General features: G+C 37.2%; 1 protein-coding gene across 3 annotated transcripts in view; it reads right to left on the bottom strand.

Moving 5' to 3' along the window:
- Window positions 1-27,432, bottom strand: part of EYS (eyes shut homolog) — a 953,299-nt gene that overhangs the window by 428,692 nt on the left and 497,175 nt on the right. For all 3 annotated transcript variants that reach the window (XM_066994734.1, XM_066994735.1, XM_066994736.1), the window contains 3 exons: window positions 26,810-26,981; window positions 26,207-26,285; window positions 18,960-19,159 (listed from right to left, as the gene is read on the bottom strand). In XM_066994734.1, the coding sequence (XP_066850835.1) occupies window positions 18,960-19,159; window positions 26,207-26,285; window positions 26,810-26,981 (451 nt within the window). The remainder of the gene's footprint in view (window positions 1-18,959; window positions 19,160-26,206; window positions 26,286-26,809; window positions 26,982-27,432) is intronic.

The following is a 27,432-nucleotide window of genomic DNA, read 5'->3' as shown; positions in this document are numbered from 1 at the left end:
CTGCCACAATCAGGCAACCAAGAAGCCTGTCTATGCCATTAACGTTGACCCTTTTTTTTTTTTTTTGGATAGAAACACAGCTTTTCCCTCAAAACAAAGTGAAAAATGGTATAATCATTGCAAATTCTGTCATTGATTCTCAGAAAGTATCCACAGCTATGAAACAAAAACAAATTAACTGTCAGTGTGATAGTACTCAGAACAACTGATTTAACTGGATATTGTCATCATCAGTACAACTTCCATTTCTGAGAACACGACATAGAAAAGTATTTAGATCCCGTGTTCTTCTATCCCCAAAGCTGGCTATTGTTCTATGCCAGTGAGTCATACACATAACTTCATACCTCAAAGGCCCTCAAAAACAGGAAGCACTGACTTTCAGCTCTCTTCTTTCAGTACTGTGCATCAAACAAATAGGAAAAAGAGAAGACTTAGCAGAAGCAAACCATGATGTACTTACACTTGGTATGTTGTATTCTATTCACACACCTCTAATTAAACCACAAGTTCAGTGAAGGGAATACAATAAATTGGGGGCCAGTAAAACATTACACAGACCATTCAGTTAATCTCAATTTGATTATAAAACAATTACAGCAATAATAATCAACTATCACATGCACTAAGGTGGTAGGATGCTATTACCAGATCTCTCTTACTGATTGGCATTCAACATTTGTTGACTATAGAAAGACTTCTGACACTGTTCCCCACAGCATTCTCATTTGTAAACTGAGAAAATCTGAGCTAGGTAACTAAATGTAGACGAGCTAAAAATTAGCTGTACTAGCAGCCTCACGAAGGAGTAACCATGAAGCTCATGTAAGAAGGACTGCAATGCCCTGTTGCTGAGTCAGAGTGATTCCATGCTATAATATAGAGCAAAGCGAGTAGCAGTTCTGCTGAAAAATACAACCTGAGGGCTATAGTGGACTGCAATTTACATTTGAGACAATACTACTTTCTCAGTGCAGACAAGGCAATCTGCACAGTGGCTTCTGTTAGGAGCAATAGGGTCAGTAGATCAAGGGAACTTACCAACCTTTTCTCTTGGCTATGGTGTAGATGTCTACTGTGTCGAGATTTGCCCCCCCCCCCCCCCCCCCCCCCCACTCCCCTGCCCCCCTGCTGTTAAGCAACATAACAGAGTCCTCTGCAGAGTATCAAAATACTCAGGTATACAGGTGACGTGATCTACATGGAGATGCTGAAGGAACCAACTTGTTTAATCTTGTGAAGAGGAGGCCAAGAGTGAGTGATCTAACAACAGCATGCAACTTGGTGTGGTACAACAACGATGGAGAAAAATTCTGTTTGAGTTATGGAAGAAAATACAAGAAGGGCCAAAAGTCACAGACTGTGAGTGGGAAGGTTCAAGCTGTATATTAGAAAAACATCTTCAGAGAGATGGTGGAGTTCCCGTCTTTGAAAACTTGCAAGATTTGGGTAGACAAAGCCATGACCTGATCCAGCACTGACAATAATCCAACTTTAAGCAAAAGGTTGCGCTGGCAGTAGTCCAATTTTAAGCAAAAGGTTGCTTCAAGCAAAATTTTTTATGATTCTGTTATTATTTTCCCTCCTTATTTCACAAGACCTTTAAGAGCAGACCTTTATTACCAGTCTAATAGAACCTTTGGAGAAAAGTTGGACTGTAGAGGAAAAGACTCCATCTCTGTAACTTTTACTTAACCCATGATATTCTGTTATTTTCTGAGTGGCTGACCAGTTGATGGTAGATGTGCTTTATTGTTGTTGGTGCCAAGTAAGATGGTACCAACCCAGTATTTCCTGCTATGCTGTCAAGCTGCTCTGTTTTCAAGCAATTCCCTTCCTTGCTGAAATGGAGATGTGATGGGGACAGTGATGCTTGTTCCTACTGGAATGAGTTCTCCCATTCCTGTAAAACTACAATTAGTAACCTTTGTAGATACAATTAATGTTCTTTGCTGTGAAAGGGGACAAGAAAGGACTATGGCCAAGCTACTGTTTTGTAATGTCCTGAGATGCTCATTCATATCTTTATCATTCATACCCAAGTAAGTTTAATTATCACTGAATCATCTTTTGCCACATTTTGTTCAAATGTAACCACTTCTGTGCCAGTACTTTCATCCATGTCTTTCTCTTTCTCCAACATTTTTCTTCTCCTCTAAAGTTTTCCCCTCTAGCCAGGCTCTTTAACTGTAGTATTCACAGTAGGAAGAAAGAAAAAAAGCTTTGATCCATAATTTAGCTATCCTGACGGATGGACCCCGTGGCACGGAGCCATGTAGGAGCAGTTCTTGAAGAGCTGCTGCCTGTGGGCAGCCCCCGCAGGCTCAGTTCGGGCAGGACGGCATCCCGTGGGAGGGACCCCATGGGGAGCAGGGGCAGAGTGACCCTGAAGGAGCGGCAGAGACAGAGCGTTAGGGACTGACCGCAGCCCCCATTCCCTGTTCCCCTGTGCTGCTCGGGGAGAGGAGGTAGGAGAGGGTGGATGGAGGGAAGGTGTTTTTGACTTGCTTTTAGTTCTCGCTGCTTTTGTCTGCTATCAGTAGGTACTAAATTACACTGATATTCCTTATCCTGAGTCTGGTTTGTCTGTGATATTGACTGGTGATGGATCTCCCTGAGCTTATTTCAACCCATGAACTTCTTTTTAACATATCTTCTCCCCCCCCCCCCCCCCCCCCCCCCCCCCCAAGAGGTCCCTTTCACCTTCAACCATTCTGTGATTCTGTGAAATATTAGCTCAAATGTATATGGGGTTATTTAATATATATTATGTGCATACATATATTTATTGATATAACAAACTTACTGATACAGTGATTCAGTAAACAAAATAAATCCCTACTTACTAGCAGGTAATACACATTTCCCTTTGAAGAAGGGAAAAAATAAGAATATTTATGACGGCATTTTTGACAAACGTTTTCAGATAATAACTTTTTAATAAACTCTATTCATTATAATTATGAACAAAAATGAAAAGTTCCTCTTTCTATGGAACAAGAAAAACAGAAAAGCACTTATTAATTATTTTTCCCTTTGTAAAAATTCAGATTTCTACCACCTACTTTTTTTCCCCACTGATTTCTGTTTTATCATTCAGCCAGCTTGCACCAAGGAAGTCCAAACAGATCCTCATCTACCCTATCTGGTAGACTTCCCACTGGAAAGACCTTCAGGAAACAAGCATATAAACTTCTGGGATTACACATCAGTGATCTATAAATTTATTTTTTCAGTTAAAACTAAGTTGGTTCCTAAACCTGGCAAGACCTGGAATAAAAAACAGATTCTTCTCATTTATTTTCAGTGCATGCCACCTCTCTAGAGGAGATACTTGCAAATGATACGATTAAGGCATTGCACAAGCTTCACAGCATCCTGCTTTTTAAAAATTTTACTAAGATGACTTCAGTGTTTGCATTGCCAATGTAGTACCTTGAGTCCCATCTTAATTTCTGAACCTAGCCAGCTGCAGATATTGAAAATTGTTGAGAGATTTACAAAAAACAGTGCAAAGCAAATTAAAGTTCTAACCAGCATAAATGTAGAAGTGGGATGAAAACTTGCTTAAACTTTATGACATTGTGCTATAAAAAAAGTCTTTAACCTTTTTTAAACCTTGCATCAAACATCACTAAATAGCTGGAAGGAATATAAAAGGAGACACCTGCTTGCTGACAAAAAAAGAAATCAAACGTACTCAAGAAATAGACTTTACTCTTCCAGTAAATGCCAAAGAGCATTCACCAAACACAACCAAGGAATTCTCAGAAGTGGAATGAGTTGAAAAGAGCAAAACAGCCAAACCTTAGAATGAGACTGATTTTTTTTTTTTTTTTAGTTTTTATTGGCCTTTTTCAATCAGTTGAATATTCAGTATGCAAAAAGAATATATTCATTCCAGTGAAGCACTGTGAATGACAAATTATGTCTTCTGTTCCCTACTTTCATTAAAATTAACTAACTTCTGGCACTATTTTACAGTTACTTGGAAGGCAAAGGTGGACCCGTCACTTTTTAGAAATGTCTCTGTTCCTGTCTATTATTTAAGACCAAACAACAGTTATATTTCCTACAGAAAGAGCATCACATGGAAATTAGTTGATGAGAAATCAGAAAAATCCTAAGACTACTTAGTGAGAAATAAAGTATATAGTGTTTGAAGTACATATTTGAAGTTCACGAAAGAAGCCAGAACATCAACAACCTTGCAGGAAGCAGCGTCTCAGGGAATACCTATCCAGAATGACAAATACTTGTTTTGGAAAAATAGTTCTGGAAGAAGTTCAAGAGGGAAGAAATATACAGCAAGTATACATGACATATACAACATTTTTACAGATCAGATTTATCACTGATGAGCCACTTTTAATGGTGGGCATAAATGAAAGTTTGGAAGGGCTTATACATTTTATGGGATTAAGAAATATCTATATTTAATCTAAAAATGTTTGAAAATAATCTTTGGGAAGGATCTTAACTTTATGCTTCAGGGTAATCACTTCCAGTTACCCATTAAACGGAGATCTGCACGTGGTGGTAAATGAAGAGTTGGGAAAAAGAAATCTTGTTTATCTACTGAGTCCTTCAGGCATTCCTCAGAAGTCTGGTTACAGTATAATAGAGAACAAGATGAAGCTGAGGTCTGATGTTAAATGGCATTTTCTGTTTTCCACGTTGTCTGCCCAAATTCCCTCACACAATAACTAGCACAAAGAACTACGCACAGAAATTAAGACAGAGCTACTGGAAGTGATAGTGACAGTGCACAAGAAAGTTTTGCAACAGCGCTCAAAAGCTGAGGAAGAGTATTTTACAAAGGTTGAATGACTTGCTTCTAGCGCTAGTGCTTCCTAAAATAAGATTACCTTCATAGATAGAGAAAAGTAAAAATCTGTTCTGGGAACCATGGCAGCCATTACCTGGTACTATAGGACAGTAACTTTAGAAGGGGAAAAGTTACCCCACTGAGATTAATTTCTACAGAAAAGTACTATTTCTCCAGTGCAGATGCATGGAAACTTTGTGAAAAGAACACTGTCCTTTAGCTATGTCTACAAAACTGAAAATGAGGGTTTCAGTACGAAACCTTCAGGAAAGAATGAAGCACCTCAAGTAAAACCATGTACAGACATGATATTTAATTTCAGTTACATTAATACGTGCATTTCACGATACTTTAGAGAAATTCAAGTAGAATTACATTTTATGTCACTTTTGGACATAGAACTCAATACCTTTTATACACTTTTAAATATGAGTAGAGCTTAAATGGTAGTTATTATTAGAACGAACACACTAACTTCTGGGGACCTTGCAAAGAGTAAATTTCTTTGGTAAAGATGCCGCTCTTATTTAGTGATTTCAGCAGAACATGTCTGAGAATTTGTTATAAACAGATGCACTATTTTTGATTTCCACAAATTTAACTTAAATGCCACAGGTGAGGCAGTTAAAGGTATGTTTGCATTCTACACTAAGCAGAATGGATCATGACCATTTTAGGATCATGATTATTTCAGATAACATTATTCACATATACACTGTAAAGATAAACAGACTTGTCATAACTACTATTACCATCCAGACAGACATATGTAACAGCTGTATCTGGTTCTGCCCCATCATTTTTTTTTTTTTTAAATCTTCCTGTTAGTTTGAAAGCCTAAATTATTACTATTTTTTCCAGCAGAACTGTAGAGAATGCAGAGAATGTGGGAGCTTAGAAAGCATCTCCTCAGCAAACTGAGGCAGAAGAGCTGAATCTGTCCTCAGCTTCAAATCCAGGTCTTACTGAGAGTTCTTGGAAATTTTACTTTTCATTTAGAAAGGAATACCTGACTTCCTCACCATATTCTCCATCTCGGCCTGTGGTATATGGTTTTCAACGTAAGTGTTAGTATTATCTACAGTTGCATACATCCAAGAAAAACAAAACAAACACAAAACAAGACAATAGGGTGAAATAGCATAAAGGAAGATCTGCCTTGAGCCACTCTGTTCTTGCATGAAAACAATGGCTAGGGTCTTTCTGCTTCTTTATGGAAGAGGCTGAATATCAATACTTAGTATTTAGCTTAATCTTAGATATCCAAACTGCTTCTTAAAAGTGTATCATGCTGTAGATAACTATTTATTTTTGCACTTTATTCCTCATGGAAATTAAGTGTATTTAAGATTTTTTCAGAAAAGATACAAAAACCGTAATAAGGTTATTCTACAAGAGGTTCTACAGAATCTTCTTAAAAGCAAATGAATGAGATATAGTCCAGTGTAACTTAGATATTTACACCATTCTAACACGATAGATGTTTAGTCAAACTGCCTTCTCAACTAAGACAAACAGAAGTGCTTTCATAAATTTTCATGGAAAGACTGTTTGCCTAATAAAGACACCTTAACACAAGCAAATAAAATTTCTCTCCAAAAGTTTCTGAAGTCATTCTCTCTCCACTGATGATACAGGCTCTAAGACACTTGCGAAGTGCCTCAGTGCTTCATAAAAAAGCGACCAAATTAGACAAACTAATCCCATCCTTGTGTTTTCCATGTCCAAAAAAATCATAGATTATTTAAAACTGTTGCTTATTTATAAACACAGAGTCAAACAGTAAGGTAGTAACTAACCATATTCATGCATACTGACACACACATGTGCCTGTCAAATATTGGAGACTAACTCTGAAACATCAATTTTCAATGCTGAAATTGGATGGAAGATCAATTTTACTCATCATTCTGGGTTTCCAAAATGACAGTTACCTGAACAATGCTCTCCTTTCCTTTTTCCTTTTCTTTTCCCATTTCAATGTCCTTTTCCTTTTCTTTCTCCTTCCTTTTCTCCCCCTCTCCTTTTCTCTTTCTCTTCTCTGAAAAGTAATAATCTGTACACCTGAATAACAAAGTGAAAGAACTTGTGCAAAAAAAAAAAAGGTAAAAAATTTAGTTAAATCTTACTTTTTTCAGACCTAATTTGTTTTCTCAACTTCTTCATGGAGATTGTAACAAAACCAAGGAAACGCAAGCTACACCATAACTTTTTCATAGAAAAAAATAAAAAGAAGAAAACCTGTGAGAATTATTATTTCATACAACAATTTTAAAGAGATTGCCCTTTAAATTCTTGAGGCAACCAACAGTTTATGGAGAAGTGCATGCAGTTTGGAAAAACCCCTTCTTATATGGACAAGTTTAAATACTACTACTTCTGTATTTGTTTTATAATAAGAAATAATAGTTTCTCTTGATTTTTTACACTTCTAGAGACTATTCTGCATTGTAAAAATTGACATATTAATTTATTAAGTCATGAAGACCCTCAGGAATTCTTTTAAACTGTATCTTCTCATCTGAGGTAACAGTTTTCATAGACTCATTTTTTAACTTATGGACTGGTCCTCGAGATACAAGGTAATAACATTTCTTACATTCATAAAATGCAAGTAGGTTGGCATCCTACAAAAGAGTAAATAAAGATTTTTAAACAATAACATGCTAAAGAAATTATCAAATAACTTCTCAATATAAACAAATATATTTTTAAGTTATAATTTTTATGATAGATCTACTGCTGTTTTTGTTAACAATTACTACTATAGTACAAAATAATCATTAACATGATGTGTTCCATTTGTGTATATGCACTCAGAGTATGTATCTTAAAAAGAAAAAGAAAAAAGAAGAATGCTACAAATATAGATTTTTGAAGACAGGGACAGCAAAGAGTATCAAAGGTGATGTTTTGTGTTTGAACTACTTGTGCAATATGCTTTGGTATTCTATACGGAATTCTGAATAAGCAGCATCTTACACATTAAAGCATTGTGACACTTTAAATCTTGTTGCAGGTGTTGGATTTTATTTGGGCGTGCATGTTTTGGGTAATGTTGAATTAAATATTCTCTGTGTGTGGCTAGAAAGAACTGAAATATTATGTTACAGGCATATTCCCAACTGTTCAGCCACTGCATCTTCTGTAAGGGGGGAGATGCATGTGATTCCCAGTAGCTCTTCTTGTTTGCCTTGTAATGGCTTCTGTTTCACAAAGTCAGAAAACACCTTGATAAAAATGTATACGTAGGGAAGGGATATCCTGTATCTTTCAGGCAATGCATTTTTAGAATGTTTGCCTAAAAAAAAAAAGGCAAAACCACCAACAAAAATATATATATATAAACACTGGCAATATCCAATCAGATATAAGCTTTAAAATGGTTTTATTCCAAGACTGGACAGATGGGTGATTTGTACTGGATTTGTATTTTGGTTTTGGGTTGTACTTCTCATATTAGTTTTGTGTGCCTCATGTCCAAACACCATTGTCTGCACTACTGTAGACAATGCTAATCCTCTAGGATATTACACTTTACCAATGAATCTTAAAACTTTAAGTGGTAGGGAGACTGGGCAAGTTTACCTAGATGAAGTACTACCATTTTAAATATCACTAGTAAAATGCAACAAGACAAAACACGTATCTGTTCCAAATAAGAACCCTATAAGACAGTAGCCATACTTCTGATATGTTTCTTAATGCCTTGCCTTTCTTCATGTTCCACTTTTACAGCCTCTTAGCATTTCCAAGTTTTCCTATTTCTGTTTTCCAATTTAATTGGCAAAATTACTCTGTAGATGCTTCAAATAGTTTGATATAATGCTTGAATATCAATATAAATGTCCACTTGAGTGACAGAATGCTGATTTCTCTGCATTTTAGAGCTCTAGGGGACACAGGTATAGCAGCTATTCCATCAGACACATTGCACACGTTAAAGATCCCTAGACACATTATCTGTTTGTTTTAAATACTCATTCTATATCCTGTGATTTTGACCTTCTGGTAAAATTGCTAGCATAACAGAAACATTTCTAAAATGGATGTGTTGCTTCTTAACAGCTATAAAATATTCCCTTAACTATCTTGCAATATCATAAAAAAGCAACATATCAATTTGCTTCAATCTGAATAAGCAAGGCATATATTCATCAAAACTGATTAGAAAGTAGGCAAGTTAGGCATGCCAAATCTTCTTTTCAACAAGATTTCTAAAAACTATTCCTAAAATCATTCAGAACTATAATTCACTTGGTGAATTATTTTTAAATTACTTACAGATTTTAATTATGATTACAGTTTTGCTTCTAGTTGAAAGTGTAGAGATATGTTAAGAGTACCAGATAGCATATGCAGTGTATAAAATTCTCAGCTAACTTTGTATTAGCATGTAACAAATACAGACTATGGTGTACTTGTTCTCTTTATATATAAACTTGTAGCGTGCATATAAGGAATATGACTACATATACAGAAAAGTACAAAAAATACAGGTCATTATATGTATTTTTATTATACCACTTATTTTTGATATTATTGCATTGGTAAGTATTACGCATGCGCTTGTCATTATAAAATGGAGTAAATGGTTAGAAACTGTCATTAACAAAATCACCTATTGTCACTGGTCTCACAGTAAGGACAGGATTTTGATTATAAAAAGAAGTGCAATGTAATCATGCACATATATGATTATTTATGGGTTAAATAATTAAACATGGAAGTAGTATATGAACTTGCTAGTATGCCAACTTTATCTAACCACTCTACGTAGAAACTGCCATCAGCCACCTTAAGCATAAATGGAAACACCTGTTTCCTCTCCTCCCTGCATCAATAAAATGCCAGGCATTATTGCAGCAGGAACAGAAAGAAAACAACAGTACGCCACTGTGTGAATCACAGATTGGCCCATACCTTGGATACTGTAATTTTGTCTCCTTATTTCAATAAAGGTAAAACAGAAATTGAAAAGGCTTGGAAAAGAGCAACAAGGATGACCAGAAGCTGGGAAGTTGGGATGGCTTCCACAGGAGGAAGGACTGGGAAAGCCAGGAATCATTTGCCTGGACAGCAGGGGGCATGCAGAAATATGGGAACGGCCCACAAAAGCACGGAGAAGATGGCTTGGAATCAGCTCATCATTCTCCTTTTTCACATTCATATGAGGGGGCATGAAATAAAGCTATCAGGAGCAATGCTTAAAAAAGGAAAGTGGTTCCTCATACAGCAGGCTAGACCTGTGGGACTGCCTGCTGAATGGTATTATCATATTGTCTCTCTTGTTGCAAGGGATCTCTGGACACTGCCTAGCTGAAGACCCCTGCTCAGAAGAGGAGTTTATATAGGTTCAAGGGAAGACTGGGCAAGTATTTAGAGACTCACTATACTCTACTAAGCAAACCACAACATGCTCAGGAACCCCCCTATCTATTTAAAGAGGTTCTGATGTTCCACTCAGTCGGAGTCACTCCTTCTGTATCACAAAATGAATTTCTTCCTACCTTTATCTCAGTGCTCCGAGAAACTTACATAGCTCTGTGTAATGCGTACACTGCGGCTTTGGTCAGACCATGTAAACTGTCTATCATCTGCTGAATGAAAAGAAGCCTTTCAGTTAACAATCTGGCAACAGGAGCATGCCTTTTCTGTTACACAGCACATAAGATCCGAGTGGCTCTCAAAATGAATACTTTATCATTAAGTCACTCTTTGGGTTGATGAGGGCACGCAGCTGTGCAAATGCTTCACAAGTTCAGGATTTTGAAGTACGGGAGAAGCTTTTTACTACTGCCTGGAGGTACAGTTGACACACAGAGTTCCAAAGAATAGCTTTTTCTCCTTTGGGATGATGGACTGAATGTATACTATTGATAAAGAAAATTTCTGTTTAAAAAAGGAACAGTAGGTGGCATTGTGTCTTGCCATCTAGTTCACTAGGAAGCCATAAGGGAAACAATAATTTAATACATATTCCTAGCAGCCAAAGTTGGAAGTGTTCACAGTGCTTTCTATCACTGACAGGCCCAATTTCAAAATTTCAATCTTACTTTTTCAAGGTGGACTCCAGCAGTACAGCAATATATGCGTTTGTCAGCTTCATACTGGACTATCACAATTTGCCAAGGACAATTTCATACAGAGAAATGCAAAGCCCCATTAATGTAAAGTGTGGCTGCAACCATGTGAAGATGTATTTCTTCAAGACTGAACTTTATTTTGACTTGCAATCTGCAACATCTTTCCATTTAAATAGATGGCTTTCACTTATCAAACAACTTTGATTTTTCAAAACCACAGGGACCAACTCCTTTTGCATACCATGAAAGATTAAATAACAGAGGTTTTTAGGATACAGACGCCTTGATACACGTTGCCCTGCCAAGACTGTGCACCCCCAAACTCCCACAATTATGTGCTACAATCTATTGTTTAACTCATATATGCTCTAAGACAAGGCATTCTGTTTTACCATTTCTTATCTTATATGCCCTGTGCATGACAAAGCTAGAGCATGACAAGTTGTTCAGACTCGTTTTCTGCTCGCACAGTATCCCTACTCTTCAATTGTTTTTGTCTCTCTTCTGGATCCCTGCAGAGGCCCCAGTTACTTATGAGGCCTGGTTCTCCGGTGGGACATCTTGATCACACAGATCGAGCAAATTAAAACACAAGGGAACTGGAAGCAAGTTATTCTCAAATCTGAGCTCTGCTTCCTTATCAGCTGAATGCAAGAATATTAGTGTATTGATTTCTGTTTATTTTTACCAGCTTTTCCTAAGCAACAGAGTAAGAAGATTGTAGGACAGCTTTGGTTTTTAATTCCATGTTCTGCATGTTCAACTTTAAATAAAGAAAATGTATACAAAAATGTAATGTAACATTCATACAATTTGATTTGACTGATAGAAATAAAAGGGAGGAGTGGTAAAAAGGAGAAAATGAAAGACTTTTCTGTACTATGACTGCTTTTGACAATGTTATTTGCTCCTTTAACTTTGTATTTAAGTAATACTGTATAATAATCTTTTACAAATGGTAGCAAATGCTTGATTAAATATATGTTAAAGATCCTTGCACCTTTCTCACATACGTGTGGACTATAAAGAGCAGTATCTAGCCTTTCACTACTCATCGTTGAATTCATTACAATCACTTCATGGTCACAATTAAATCATAGGATCATAGAATATCCTGAGTTGGACGGGACCCACAAGGATCATCCAGTCCAACTCCCGGGTCCCCAAGGGACCACCCAAAAATGAGACCATGTGTCCAAGAGCATTGTCCAAACGCTTCTTGAACCCTGACAGGCTCGGTGCCATGACCACTTCCCTGGGGAGCCTGTCCCAGTGCCCGACCACCCCCTGGGTGCAGAACCATTTCCTAACATCCAGCCTGAACTACCCCTGTCCCAGCTCCATGCTATTAAAAAAAAAAAAAAAAAAAGAGTGGTTGATTTCAAAATAAACATTTAAAAATAATTGCACTTCATTTAGAGGAAATGTAGAACAATCTATTCCTATTTTAGAATTCTTCCGAACTAAAATCTCATGAGCTCTAAGAAAAACCTTGACATCGTGTTGATCAGGTATTCTGTTGATCACATATTTACTCATAGAATACCCTTGGAATACAAAACTCAAATTCACAGAAACTGCCTTATAAGTATAAACTAATCTCTGACAGATGACTCCAAAACAGTTTCTGTTTTAAACCAAATTATATATCAAATGTAATCAAGAAAGTAGATTTAAAAAGCACTGATCTCCCTTTATGAACCAAAGGATACGATCACACTTACGTCTAACCCTCCACATTTCTAAGACCAAAAAAGTTACATTATGGCACTAAATATTCTGAAAAAAAAAAAACAATTTGGAGCTGATGATGAAAGACATGACATAAAAAATTACCTGTTTTGCCTAGTAAAAACATTACAAAAAAACAAATGTGCTAAAACTTGCTGGAAAAGTAATATGAAGCAACAATATTCAACAATTTAATCCAAGACAAGAACTGTCATAATGTTGTTGGCATTATTTTCATGTGATCAGGCTGAAAGCACTGCACAGATAACCTTTCTGAAAATAGTATGACTTCTGAACCTAGTCAGCAGGAAGGACCTGAAAAGCACATTTGAGAAAGGCTCTATGCATGCATGGTTGGAGAGGGAGATTTTTTTTCCACTTTTTAAATCCCAAACCAAATATATGAAATGGTCTTGGGACCAAAATATGCAGAAGTTGGGAAGAACCAACTATGGATTAAAAATAATGAAAAATAAAATCTGGTTATTTTCTGTAGAAAGTCCTCAAAATTCCTATTACTCAATATATCAACCATATGTAGGTTGTGTTGGATTGTCTACTGAAAGCCCCTCTGGGCTCCATAATAGCTTTATTATTAATTTGCTAATTTATATGGTGTTCATTGTTGTGGCAGCCAGTTGCTTTAATTAAATACGCAATACAAAGCAAGGTAGGTGGGCATTTCAGATGGTGATCTGTTTCCTGAAGCCCTGATTTAGTGGCAGTCTGCCCAGGATAGAACTGAATTACAACTCCCAGCACCTCTCTCATTTCCAATGAGTTGTTTTAAACAATGGGTTTAAAGACAGAAAGATATTTCAGATAAAACACAATTCAAGGACTATCCCAAAGGGTATTTTTCATATTAATTTCAGGAAGAAGCCTGTACGGTTGCTCATGTAATTGATTCCCCCATAAGTCAAGGAGAGTTGGACCATTCACAATACCACTGGGTAAAGCATCACATACATCATAGCTGAAGCTGGCAGCGCTGCCCATAGTTAAGGCAGCCTGACACTTAGCCATTACTGGACACTTTTTATTACTTGCTATTTCCAGTTTTACCAACCACAGCAGTACAAACATCTGAAAGGAGTTCCTCAAAATAAGGAGACTCTAAAAGACACTGGGTTTTTGTCTTTCCTCCTGTCCACTCCACAGAACTGTGTGACGATTGGCAATACTAAGACTACCCATTTGTTCGGAAGTTTGTGGCATTCCGCTTGAGTAAGAGCTGTTTTTCCCTTATTTTTCAATTACTCTCCCTTTCCATTCTCCATGTAAGTACTATTCTCCAGTTTGCACATGAGTTGTACTCAGATTTCTTAAACCAGGTGGAAGGAATGGTAGAAAAGGAGGAATGCTCACATCACAGTATAAGACTGCCTTAATGTGTTTTATTTTTTTTTTTTCCTCAATGTTTAGTATTACTTGTAGGCCTCTGGCTGCCTGGTTCTGTGAACTGTAGGACCATGACCCGTGGAGCAGCAAATTTCCTCATGTTGCCATCAAAACTGTAAGGTATCAGTTTTATCAGCTGCATGTTTATACGTTCATCAGGCTCGGTGGAATTCATGCCACAGTACTGAGAAAGTCAGCGAGCGCTATTGCAGACCTCTCTCAATTACCTACCACAGGTCTTGGGAGTCTGGGGATGTCCCCGCTGACTGGAAACTAGCCACAGTTACCTCAGTGTACAAGAAGCGCACAAGAGGAGACCCTGGAAATTAAAGACCTATTAGTTTAACTTGAGTACTCCAAAATTATGGAGATGATTATCCTGGGCATCATTGAAAGGCACTTAAAGAACAACATAATCATCAGACCCAGCCAACGCAGGCTCACAAATGGAAAGCCCTGCTTCACGAATTTGATATCCTTTTAGGATAAGATCACCTGGTTAGAGGATGGAGGAAAGGTGGTGGATGTAGTTTTTCTGGATTTTAGCAAGGCATTTGTCTCTCACAGTATCCTTCGGACAAATTGTACAGCTGTGAGATGAACAGGTACACAGTACACTGGGTGAAGAACTGCCTGAACAGTAGGGCTCAAGAGGTTGTAGTAAGTGGGGCCACATCTAGCTTACGGCCAGTCACTACCGGTGTTCCCCAAGGCTCAATCCTGGGGCCAGTGCTGTTCAATATTTTTATCAACCATCTGGATACTGGAGTTGAATGCATTCTTAGTAAACTTGCTGATGACACTGGACTGAGAGCTGCTGTTGACGCTGCTGACTCTTGAGGGATGAGAGGCCTGGCAAAGATATCTAGGTATATGGGAACACTGGGCCATCAGCAACAGCATGGAAATTTTCCCCCTTCTTCAATCTTCTCTCCCAGAGGCCCACCCAGCATCACTCCCTGGCTCGGCTCTGGCCAGCAGCAGGTCCCTTTTGGAGCTGGCTCTGATTTGACATGGGGCAGGTGCTGGGCTCTGCTCACAGAGGCCTCCCCTGCAGCCCTGCTACCAAAACCTTGCTGCATAAGCCCAATACACTACTGAAAGAGGCATGCAGAAAGAAAAAGGATAAACAGATGGTTGAAACAGTTGAGTGTTACCCTGATAAAATGACACTTTAAAAAGCCATACTTGTAAAACTTTTCTTGTATGATAACAAAACTTGTTCTCCTCTCATATTCTGGAAAATGATGTCAGCAATCAATGCAAATATTTGGTTAAATTACAGAAACCATTAAGTCCTGGCAGTCCATGGGCCATTTGCCTTGTTAATTCTGCTGAACACTAATGAAACTTCATAGCTTCTAATACAAGGACTCAAAGGAAACCAGGTGGAAACTGAGCCACAGACTGTAAGGAATAAATTTGTTTCTCCATCTGAAAACATGAATGACCATACACTATTGGTTTTATCATCTGTGTATCCACTCTCGTGATGTTAAGAAAGGGATATCCACTCAAAGGTAAAGCTTTTACACCATGCTAATCACAGATATTCTACAAAAGAGAAATAGAGATTAAAGCTGCACATACTAATATATTTGTTCAACATAATTCTCAGTATATTTTTCAGTGTATTCTATCTAAAATTCTATTACAACTTTGAAGTTTTGACAAATTGTGTTAACAGAGAACAAATTTAGTGTTTTCCCTCAGAATTAATAGTATTCATCTTACAGTTTTAATTTAGAATTTGATAATTAAGGCAGGATACAATTAAAGTTAATGAACCTTAAATGTAATGTCTACAAATATGTATCCAGTCACAGTTAGGTGTCTAAACTTTGATTATAGGCAATGGAGACCTAATGAGCAATAGTCAAGGGAGCCCAGGAAGCAACTCATCTCAATCTAAATTGGCTATTCAGTTGAATTCATCTGTAGGCTACTGTAAATATATTGATCAGTATTCTATCGATTTTAATATGAATATAGTCATCCAAAGTGTTAGAGAGTAGAAGAAAACAACACTTAGGTGGAAAGCTTACGTGGAAAGTATTGAACTATGAGATGATCATTACCACTCAGTCTGTGACCCTGAAACTATGGTAGATAGTTCCACTACAGTATCAGCTCAGCGCATGGTATAAGTAAAAGCAGTAAGATGTTAGGAATTAAAAACAGAGGAATAGAGAAGGAGAAAAAGCATCATTATGCCACTGTATAAATAAGGTTTACCCACAGCTTGAATACAATGGGAAATATAAAGTCCTGTACCTGGTCAGAATAACCCTATGCACCAATACAGGCTAGCTGCCTGCCCAGCTCCATGGATTGACTCCGTTGTTCAAGAACTGAGCTGAACAATGCTTGTGTGTAAAACTAAGCATTACTTCTGGAGGAAGTGCTCACCAAGCCACTTTCAATAATTTACCTGCAGTCCTGGCTAACTGAGGAGGTCCCACTTGACTGGAGGTCAGTGATTGTGACTCCAATCTACAAGAAGGGCAGGAAGGAGGATCCAGGGAATTATAGTCTGACCTCGGTATCAGGGAAGGTTATGGAGCAGATCAGCTTGAGTGCCATCCCACGGCTCATAAGGGACAGTCAAGTGATCAAATGCAGACACAGTGGGTTTATAAAAGGCAGGTCCTGCTTAACTAACCTGATCTCCTTCAATGACAATATGACCCACTTAGTAAATGAGGGAAAGGCTGTGAGTGTTTTTTTACTTGGATTTTAGTAAAGTGCTTGAGGTTTAGTAAAGCTGTTTCCCACAGCATTCTCCTGGAGAAGCTGGCTGCTGATGGCTTGGACAGGTGTACAGTTCAGTGAGGGAAGAACAGACTGGATGGCCGGGCTCAAGGAGTCACAGTGAATGGAGTTCAGTCCTGTTGGCAGCCGGTCACCAGTGGTGTTCCCCAGGGCTTGGTACTGGGACCACTTTAGTTTAACAGTTTTGTCTGTGATCTGGATGAGGGGATTGAGTTGCACCCTCAGTAAGTTTGCAAATAGTACCAAGTTAGGCAGGGCTCTTGACCTGCCTGAGGGTAAGAAGGCTTTGCAGAGGGATCTGGAGAGGCTGGATCGATGGGCTGAGTCCAGTCGCAGGACACCCAACAAGGCTAAGTGCCAGGTCCTGCACTTGGGTCGTAACAACCCCATGCAGCGTTACAGGCTTGGGGAAGAGTGGCTGGGAAGCCCATCAGGCAAGGGCCTGGGGGTGCTGGTTGGCAGCTGTCTGAGCATGAGCCATCAGTGTGCCCAGGTGGGCAAGAAGGCCAGCGGCATCCTGGCCTTTGTCAGAAATGGTGTGGCCAGCAGGTCTGGGGAAGGGATTGTCCCCTTGTACACGGCACTGGATAGACTGAACCTCCAATATCATGTCCAGTTTTGGGTCCCTCACTACAAGAAGGATCTGGAGTTAGCTAACTCCACACTCAAGGTTTAGCGTGTGCAGAAAACAGCAACAAAGCTGGTGAAGGGACTAGAAAACAAGAATAATGAGGAGAGGCTCACAATGCAGTAAAGACTGGAAATGCTGAGTTAGGCTGGTCAAAAAATAGTGGTCAAGAACTACTGCAGTGTGCAGTAAGGAAATAGAACAATTTGACATTTATTAAACACTAATATAACATGTCCAAGTACCTTATAAAAGAGAGAAACTAAATGAAAGAACATATTTCAGACAGTGTTATGACAAAATAGAAATGAGAAACGTTACTCTCCAGTAATGTTGGTTTTCACATGGCAAGATATTCAGTCCCCTATTTCATGCAGAAAGACTGCTTCATATCCTTTGAGATATTTTAACATATTTCCACTAGCTTCACGTATTTTCTAAGAGACTTGAAAATTACAGGGTTAGTTGGAAATGACATTTCAACCTTAGCTTCATTTTAGTACCATGGTGACTCTGATGAAGGTACGTCACATATTTAAACATTTCTTATAGTTTCATCTCTGACTGTACATTATAAAGCTATCAAATTGTTACATCCAGCTAATAATCATTATTCTTGCCTCATCATCTACAGTTATTTTTTAAATAAAACTATCATCCTTAAGCTTCACTTCTGGACATAAAACAAAATCCAGATATCGAGCACATGATTGTATATGGAAGATATTTCTGCTTCATTGTCATATAAGTTTATAAAGTGTTTTCTTAGTATTTGATATTTCTAGAAGTATAGCAATGGATCAGGAACCTAGATAACAATTCTGAGCTGATGCATTTATTATATGTAGTAAAGAATAATGTATACAGTCTATGAAGTAGTTTAATTTTAAGAGAGTTTTGCTATAGTAAAGTGCTTAAGCTATGAGAGTGTATGTATTTAGCCAGGGAATGATGATGCTGGATCACAGCACATTTCTTTGGACACATGACTCTGCACAGATAATACACAAACTGTTATGTAAATTTGCAAATTAATAGCTCTGAGTACAAAACACAGGAGCATATATGTATCTTTAAACACTGATTTTCAATTTTTAGGCTCTGTTTATGCTTTAAGTTTCCACATATAATTCTGAAAAGTACTAGAAGATAATAATGCAGAAGATAACTAGAAGATAAAAATAAAGGGCCTGATGTTAAACAATGAATGGCTTAAAATAATATTTTTGAGCACCAGACTAAGCAGTTGCATTAATTTTCTAAATTCTTAAGAGCTTCAATATTAAAAAGTGATGTTTTTCTGAGTTACAGAAAGTCTGAAATGGTATGTGGCCACATCATCAAACTGCAATAATTAACTCTGATTATTTTATAACATTTTCAGTCTGCTAAGTCCCTTAAGTGGTGTCAAATCCAATTGTGTTCTTATAGTGCACAGAGCAACACTGCCCTGAAATCTTAGCAAATCGATGGTTATTAACTACAGCAGTTAAATGGCAGCATTCTTACTAACCTGCAGTGAAAAGTTCTTCCAGGACCATCAGCACATACACCTCCGTTGTAACACAGAACTGAGCTCAGTGTAGGTTCACTGCAGACATCAATATCAACTTCACAGAACTTGCCCGTGTATCCACTCAGGCAAATACAAACAAATGCATTAACCAAATCTTGACAAGAACCTCCATTAATGCAGGGAACAGATTCACATTCCTGAGGAGAGAAACAACAATACAGTGCCAACACAGCTTTAAAGCACGTTATTTATTCATTCATGTCTACGGCAAGTGCAAGAAACTGAGTCTGGAGATTAGGAAAGGAGTAATAGACTTTTTAATGTCTGATATGCAAGAGGCTCAAATTTTGGTCGATTTTTGTTTATATAGAGATGGTTTGATTACTGCTAATACTCTTGAAACTATGCTTACTCCTCCTGATTAATCTTGGAGAAATGCAAATATATTTTATATAAGAAATCTTACAGATGTAAGTATTTGCTTCCTACTCGCGATTCCTTTTAGAATTTAAAATTTAAAAATATATATTAAAATTTTAAAGAATGCTTTTGAGCTGTATTTCATACAATCATTCCTTCTAAGTTTTTAAGTGCTATCACAGTGAAAAAAGCCACATTAAGACAATTCTGGACAGAATAAATAATTTATACTAACCAATGTATATGAGCCCCATTCTATCAAATATTTATTGATAAATGCTAACTTTTTGATTATCAATTAATGCGTAATATTGCAAACAAGAACATGTAGAAACGTTTGTGTGTTCACATCATAGCTATTCCCTCTGATACAGCTGATGTGGAAGTCATCAAATTCAAACCAAGAAAACTAGCCACAAATTACTGTTTGGGTAAAATTAGACAGGAGTATAGTTTGTGCGATTTCCAGTGCAAATATGTGTTTTTACCCTTGAGCATATAAACCTACTTTTTGCGTATATCCGAAAGAAGTTTTATTTTGCTGCTGCCACCCAAATAGTATAGCTAAACCCAGTATTTTAAAAGGGAATTTATTTTCACAGTACTTAAACTTGGGAAGGTTTGATTTTTTAAGGATATCCAAGGGCACTTAGATTTCCTGCCGTTATTGCAGTTGCTTTGACAGAATGTAAATTCAGATACCCACAGGGAATTGTGAGAAAACAACTTATACCCAGCTGGAGAACTTATAGGGAAATATATAGGATGATTTATTAGTGAGCTTTACATAAACTAATTGAATTATACATCCCATAGGAAAGTTGGGGATAGTTTTATAGACTGCCAGGACTTCTGAGTCTAGAAGTAGTCTTTTGCAATATTAATTGAATTTGGTGTTGGCAAACATAAATCATCTTTGTTTTGTTTATACAAAGATCACAATTCACAGTTCCAACTTTCCGGCTTTTTTTTTTCTATTCCATTAACTTATTTTAGTCTTCTTAATTTGTATTTACTTGTACTGCTCTCTACTTCTACTTTTTTATCTTTGCTCATTAGCAGAATATATTAATAATCTATCAATTAATGGACCGATGATTTAACTAATTATAATTGAAAAGATGTAATTCAAAAAATAGCAAAATCATTATCAAAAGTTACTAAGTATAATTTCAAAGCTCAAACAAATATTCACAGCCTTGGCTCAGTATGCCATCGGAGTCATATCAAGTTACAAACTTACTGTAAAACCTTTTTGTTTTCTTCTGTGGAATCTATTTTTCTTGTAAAATCTTATAAAACTGCCCACAGTAATTAGTTTTTACAGTAGCACAAAAAGCAAATAGTTTAGTAGATGGGATTACAGTCGAAATCTTCTGGATTTCTGTTTGTTGTAATACATTACAGACCTTGGCAAGCATGTCAACAATTTCACTTCTGACTTCCTTTGGAAGTATTGGGTTAATGCCATCTGGTCAGGATGACTCATGTATGCCTTGGTTATGTACCCTGCTCAGTAGTTCCTGAGTACTTGCTTCAAATTCAGTTAGATGATACAAGCGTCAGGTGTGGGAACCTCCCTAGCATCTTCAGTAGTAAGGACTGTTGCAAAGAATTCAATGAGATTCTTCGTGCTATGACCTTATGCTGTTTGAGTGCCTACCTTTAACTTTTGCCCCCAAGCAATCTCACCAGTTCCCAACTTGGCTTCCTGGCTTTGATAAATGTAAAGAGCTTTTTACAAGAATATTCTTTAACAAGGCACATTTCAATTTATTTTTCAGGTTTTTGAATTTTCAACTAACATTTAAACTAATGTCTTATGAACTTCTCTGTTTTCCTAATTTGGACAAGCTTTCTGTTTGTTAAAATTCGAGTTAAAACCCCTGTGGCAGCCTTCTTAAGTTTCCCATTAATTCATTCAGGGGTTTTAGACCCCTTTGTGTTCTTGAATTGGGAAACACATTTTAGCTGGGCTTTTAACACATTATTTGTTAATAGCCCCTAGGCTGCTTGTAGGTTTCTTGTGGATTTGTTTTTTTCCTCTTAAATCACCTGACAATTACATGCCTCATTTCTACTGAGTCTCCTTTCCTGAAGTTGAATGTCCCTCTGCTATATTAATTTTGCATGCTCTCTCATACTACATTCATATACCCAACTCTGCTGTAGTCACTAATAGACAGCAGCTGTCATTAACATGTCTTGAGTCAGATGCTTGTCTTTTCAGAAGCATACTGAGCATTAGTCTCATTCATATTTTAAAAAATTGTCACTCTTCAACAGTGCTCTTTTATACCTGTCAGCATTTCCTAAGCATCTAGTTTCAAGACTCCCCTATATCAATTTTTATTTTAATTCACTAACCCAATTCCATAATGATAAAGGTGCAATCCATTCTTGTCCAGGTTCCTCCAATTTCAAAAGGTTTTCCATTTTCAATTGTCTTTCAGTTTCTTCTGTCTACACCATCATATTACTCCTGTACTGGAGCCAAATCTCCATCTGTCTCTTTGGTCTCATGTGGAACTGGCAGCCTTTCAACAATAGCTAGAAGCATGCCTTAGACTTCCTTTTCCTGTTCAGCCTGAATTTAAAGATTTGGTAACACCCCTCCTACACTTTTCTCCATCACTAGTTTTCAACACAGGCCACAGGTCTCAGATCCTTCCCGAAGTAATGTCTCTAGACATAATGATGATTTACATCCAAGGCGTCTAGCTGCCTATGTATCTACTAATTGAACAGTCCTATTTTTTAACATACTCTAGAACATCCTTGATGCAAGAGCATACTGTGATATAAACTAACACACTTTTCTTATGTAAGAGATCAGGTATCTGCCTGTCAGAGAAGGTCCTAAGGCTTCTGTAGTCTATAGAAGCAGGGGGCTTTTATTACCTTGGAAGCAAAGCAACTCTGCAATATTCTTGTAGGTCTCATCCATTTCTCTACTTCTCCATTACTCGTTACTGTTCTAATTTCTATTCTGTATTCCTCTACTACATCTCCATTTAAGACAATCTCTAGTTCAGCCTCTCTTACATTAAGAGAAGAAATCTATTACATTATGTTAGCTTCTTTGAAGAAACTACTTACCTTACTCAACCCCTTTTTACACTAATTAGCAATAGGTAGAAAATACTCAATAGTGTAAAGAAGTCCAACACGTGCACACACTGTAACATCCAGCTTGTGGAGGCTCTCCCTATGTTCACCAACAGTTGTCATAAAGTACATGCTATGCACTTACAAAGAGATCTCAGGAGGCAATCCTACCCTCTGGCTTACCTATGGTTAGTTGGTTAAGAACCAGTCATTAGCCAGTGGAGTCTGGACTCGCTAATGAAACGTAGATCTCCCTTTCAAAATCAGCTGAACAGCTCTGTAGATTTCACTCAATATTCACATTTTTGTTGACTGTAAGTATACAGACAACTAGCTTTCACAAAGACACCTCACGTTAGGCAAGCTGAATCCTACTGTTCTTCCCAACTCCAAATCACACGTAATTAATAGCTGTCAGGTCTCATGTCTTCTGTGCAATCTGGCAAGTCCTAGTGAATAATTGCTTATCTGCTTGGACTGTCAGAATATTGCTCTGTGTCTCCACATGAACATCAGCTGTGGTGTCTCTGTATACAACATTTGTTGTTTTTCCTGATTTCCCTCGTTTCTATCTTCTATGAAAGTAGAGAAAAAAGATTAGCAAAGCCAGACAAAAGTAATTCTAGGATGTAATCCTCACTCCCATCCATCTGTTCTAACTGAACAATCTATTTCTTTTCCCAGATAGTCTGATCACAACCTCCTACCAAATGCAAGCAAGAGCACCTACACACTACATATCCTACTGTGTAAGGACACAAAACACTTTTTCTTACCGTTTTTAACGGTATGAGACAGCATTATGACCATGCATTCGCTAAGCATGGAAGAAACACAATTGCCAATGACTGTCACTACCACAAAGCAGCCAAAATAAATTAGAAAGGATGTGTATCAATAATATTCTAGTATTAGCAATCTATTTACCTCTGTTGATAGGTTTTTCTCTTTCTTCCATGAATTCTATACAAGAAAAAAACAATGACAACTGTAATAGAAACTGAAGTTCCTACATCCACACTATGCATTTCATATGCAAAGGTTAGAGGTTGTAAGTTATAAAATGTTTAGTTTTTTTATAAGGTATTAGACAACCTGAGAAAGTCTTGCAGTGCATTTCCTTGTAAACTATATTTCAAACATATGTAAAGGATGAAAAAAATCCAAGAGGAAAAATTGAAAAATACCCTGTTATCTCTAAGGAAATATATATAAAAACACAAACATATGGGCTATTTTGATCAGCTTACTTGCTGATCGTACCTGGCTGCCTGATGCCCACTCATCTGCTCTCTCATTCTCCCTCCTAAATGGGACAGGTAGAGAAAATAACATGAAAAATATCACGGGTTGAAGATAACGACAAGGAGGTCACTTATCAATTACTATCATGAGTAAAACTGACTCAGCTTGGAGAAATTATTTAACTTGATTATTTAACTTGCTTGCAGTTAGAGTAGGATGGTGAGAAAAAATAAATAAAACCACCTTCCCTCCAACTCCTTCTTCCCAGGCTTAACTTTATTCTGTCTTTCCCCACTCTTCTACCTCTTCCTCCTCCCACCATGAGTAGCATGCAGGGAACGAGGGGGGGGGGCGGTATGCTTCCTTCAGGGCATGTCCACCTTCTGTGATGTGGGGTCCTCCAGAGGGCTGCAGTGTGGGCATCTGCTTTAGAGTGGTCCTCTCCATGGGCTTTAGGGTAGTAACTGTTCCACCATGACCCTCTCCATAGGCTGCTCTGCTCTGGCACCTGGAGCACCTCCTTCTGCTCCTTCTCTGATCTTGGTGTTCTCAGGATCATTTCTCAGACTTATTTTTTTTTATTACTCTCTCTGGTGCACTGCTACTTTTACACTGTTTAATTGTATTTCTACAGATGTGTCACCAGCTTGGCTGATGGGCTCATATGTGTCCTGCAGTGGGTCCACTGGAGCTGGCTAGAACCATCTGTCATTCATAGGGCAGCCCCTGGCTTCTTTCACAGAGACCACATCTGCAGCCCCCCCCAAAACCAAAACTAAAACCTTGTTACCTACACTCAACATATTGAGTTGCATATACCTTAATACAAAGACATACATCAAGTGAAAAAAATACTGAATTGTATTTACATATTTACTCCTGGTTGTTCTTTTTTCAAACAAAGAAACTGGCTGATGCTAATCCAGAGAAAAACAATTTTAGAGCACCATTCTAGCATCATTATCTAGATGTACACACTCCTACAGAGTCAAAAAGCCTTGTTGATCTCTGTAAGACTTAGATAGGCATGAAATATGTCTGAGCAGGATGAATGCAGTATTAGAGCCTTTAAAAATATGACACCTGCAGCATAGTCTAATCTGCGAAGCACAGTGCATGCAAATAGAATGAAGCCATCACTCTGACAGACTTCTCTGTCAAATGTATATGTATATTGTTTCTTCCTGTGAATTTCTAATCTATACATTTTCAAACATCTCAGTATGAAATGTGGTTATCTTTTGAATATGATTTTATGCAGTTGTCTACAGGTCATTTAATGTTTCATTCTCTCAAAATGGAGGAAAGTGTAAATTATGGATGTTGCCAGAGAAAATATTACCCAACAGTATGCTGTATTAGCATTCCCAAGAACTGATGATCATATAGGTCTGCAATATCATATCACAATGCACACTCTGCTGAACTGAATTACTTATTTTTTCTTACTATAATGGAAGTTGGAAGATAGCATTCCAGCCACACTTACTCCTGGTGTGAGACTGCCATGCATTTTCAACAGGAAAGTTAGAGACTACACTTCCTTTATGTAATATAGGGCATTTTAGTTGTCTGATACTTTTTAGCTGTATTTAACATGAATGGTCCCTACATGCATAAATAAGTTTAAAAAAGGTTTGGATAAAATTTTGGGATGTGTTTTTGGCAATTCAGAAGCACAATTTTAAAAGTCAGATAGCTCAAAAGGGAGGCAGACCTCAAGCCAGACTTTCTTGTGAGAACAAATACATTCAAAATGTCCAAATACCATAATCTGATTAAACTCTGTTTGGCACAAAACCTGAAAAAGTCTGAACAAATGTAATACTTTCTCCAAACTGCAGCCAACTTTCTAAGAGCTGTTCATTGTTATGCCAGGTGCCAAGATCTTCTACAATCTTGTTTGCTGACCACTGGAATCTTCACAGCACAGACATGAATATACACTTACCTTCCCCATGATAATGCAACTACATTCTTTCCCTTAACAGGAGGAAACAGGTAGTGCATTTTATACGCCATTGTTTTATACCATGGAATTCTATAATATATGGAACTTGAAATTCTAAATGTAAGTCATGCTGACTTTCAGTATAGAAAATTGCATCTTGGGCTTTAATATTTAACTATACAGTTAAGCTACAGCACATGGGCTTAGCAATGTAAGATAGTTTTGTATTACCATACCAAACTGAAAGTATGAATTATTTTCAGAGAATGCTGGCTTAGTTTGCTGTGGCTTTTCAGATTTATTACTCATGGTTTAAAGTTCTTTAGACATTTTCTCAATTTTCTTTTAAATGCAGTTTCATATGAGTAACAATAATGAGCTTTTCAGAATGGATTTGAAACAACTGAATTTTTCATGCATTTTCAATATACTGACACATTCAGAAGTTACATTAAACAAGTGAGTTTCGAGTGGCATATTACCCTTTCCCCTATAATTAAAATAAGATTTGAAGACTTACATTAATATTTATCTCACATCTTGTGCTGGTCCATCCTGCTTCACAAGAGCATTGATATCCATCAATGAGATCTATACATCTGAAATACAAAACAGTATTATTCAGATGAGGCTATCTAATTCTAGGTTCAGCACTTAAAGAATCATTCTATACATTTTAAATTAGCAGTCTGATGCAAACTTCTGCAATCCAAGGAATTTTTCACTAGTTTTCCTAATGGGTTTCAAGTGTGCATATAATTGGTGCTAAGGGGTTTTACAAGAATACTGATTCTCATATTAAAAGACCCCTCCCAATTTCAACCTGTTGGATGTAACAGATAAAGATTTGCTTTTAAGTATATTAAAGTCTAATTAATCCACATTTACTGAAAACCAGCTTATGCTAATGAACACAAATGAAAGAGGGACTGAGACAATTTTACAGTATATTACATTAGCTTTAACAGGCAACATCTGTCATCTTTAAGTGTGATTGTACTCTTACTTTATGGAAAAAATAATTTAAAAAGTATTTATCACCCTTCTTATGTCATTAAATCTTAAATATTGCTAGTTAAGTACATTATCTTGGAGATAATAATAATTAAATAAAAATAGCCACCTTCCATGAAGACAAGGATCTGGCAAGCATTCATTAACATTGATCTCGCAGTTTGTTCCAATGAAACCTCTCCTACAGTGACATGTATAGGAACTGATGTCATCGATACAACTTCCATTGTTTAGGCAAGGAGCAGAAATACATTCATCTATATTTGCTTCACATCTATCACCTGTGTAAAAAACAGAACAGTTACGACTAAGCTTTGAATTCTAAACTCAAAGCAACTAATAATTTATCTATTCATACTGTCAATTCCAGATAAACTGTTTTTATTCACATACATTGTTTAATATATTTTTTTATTCACATTCATTATATTAATCAACAAAGAGTATCACACTGGAATTAATTATAAGTGCAAATGCCAAAAAGAGTGGTTATAATGTAACACGTTACTTCAATAACGTCTGTAATTGTGGCAAGGCAAGAAGGCTGTGAGGGTCAACTTGCAAGCAGAATAATTAAGTGGAGAAACAAAGTTCAAGAGGAATTTTTTTGTACACAGTTATTAGAAAGATGAATAGCACACGTTTCCCATAAGAGAAATGCAGAATTAAAATGATATATGTCTTGGTAGCGATCTAACTGTAATACTTATTTTCTCTAACTGAAATTAAAAT

Source organism: Anser cygnoides, chromosome 3 (genome assembly GCF_040182565.1).
Source record: "Anser cygnoides isolate HZ-2024a breed goose chromosome 3, Taihu_goose_T2T_genome, whole genome shotgun sequence".
Lineage (NCBI taxonomy): Eukaryota > Metazoa > Chordata > Aves > Anseriformes > Anatidae > Anser > Anser cygnoides.
Note: the sequence above shows the minus strand (reverse complement) of the source record. Positions and strands in the feature narration are given on the sequence as shown.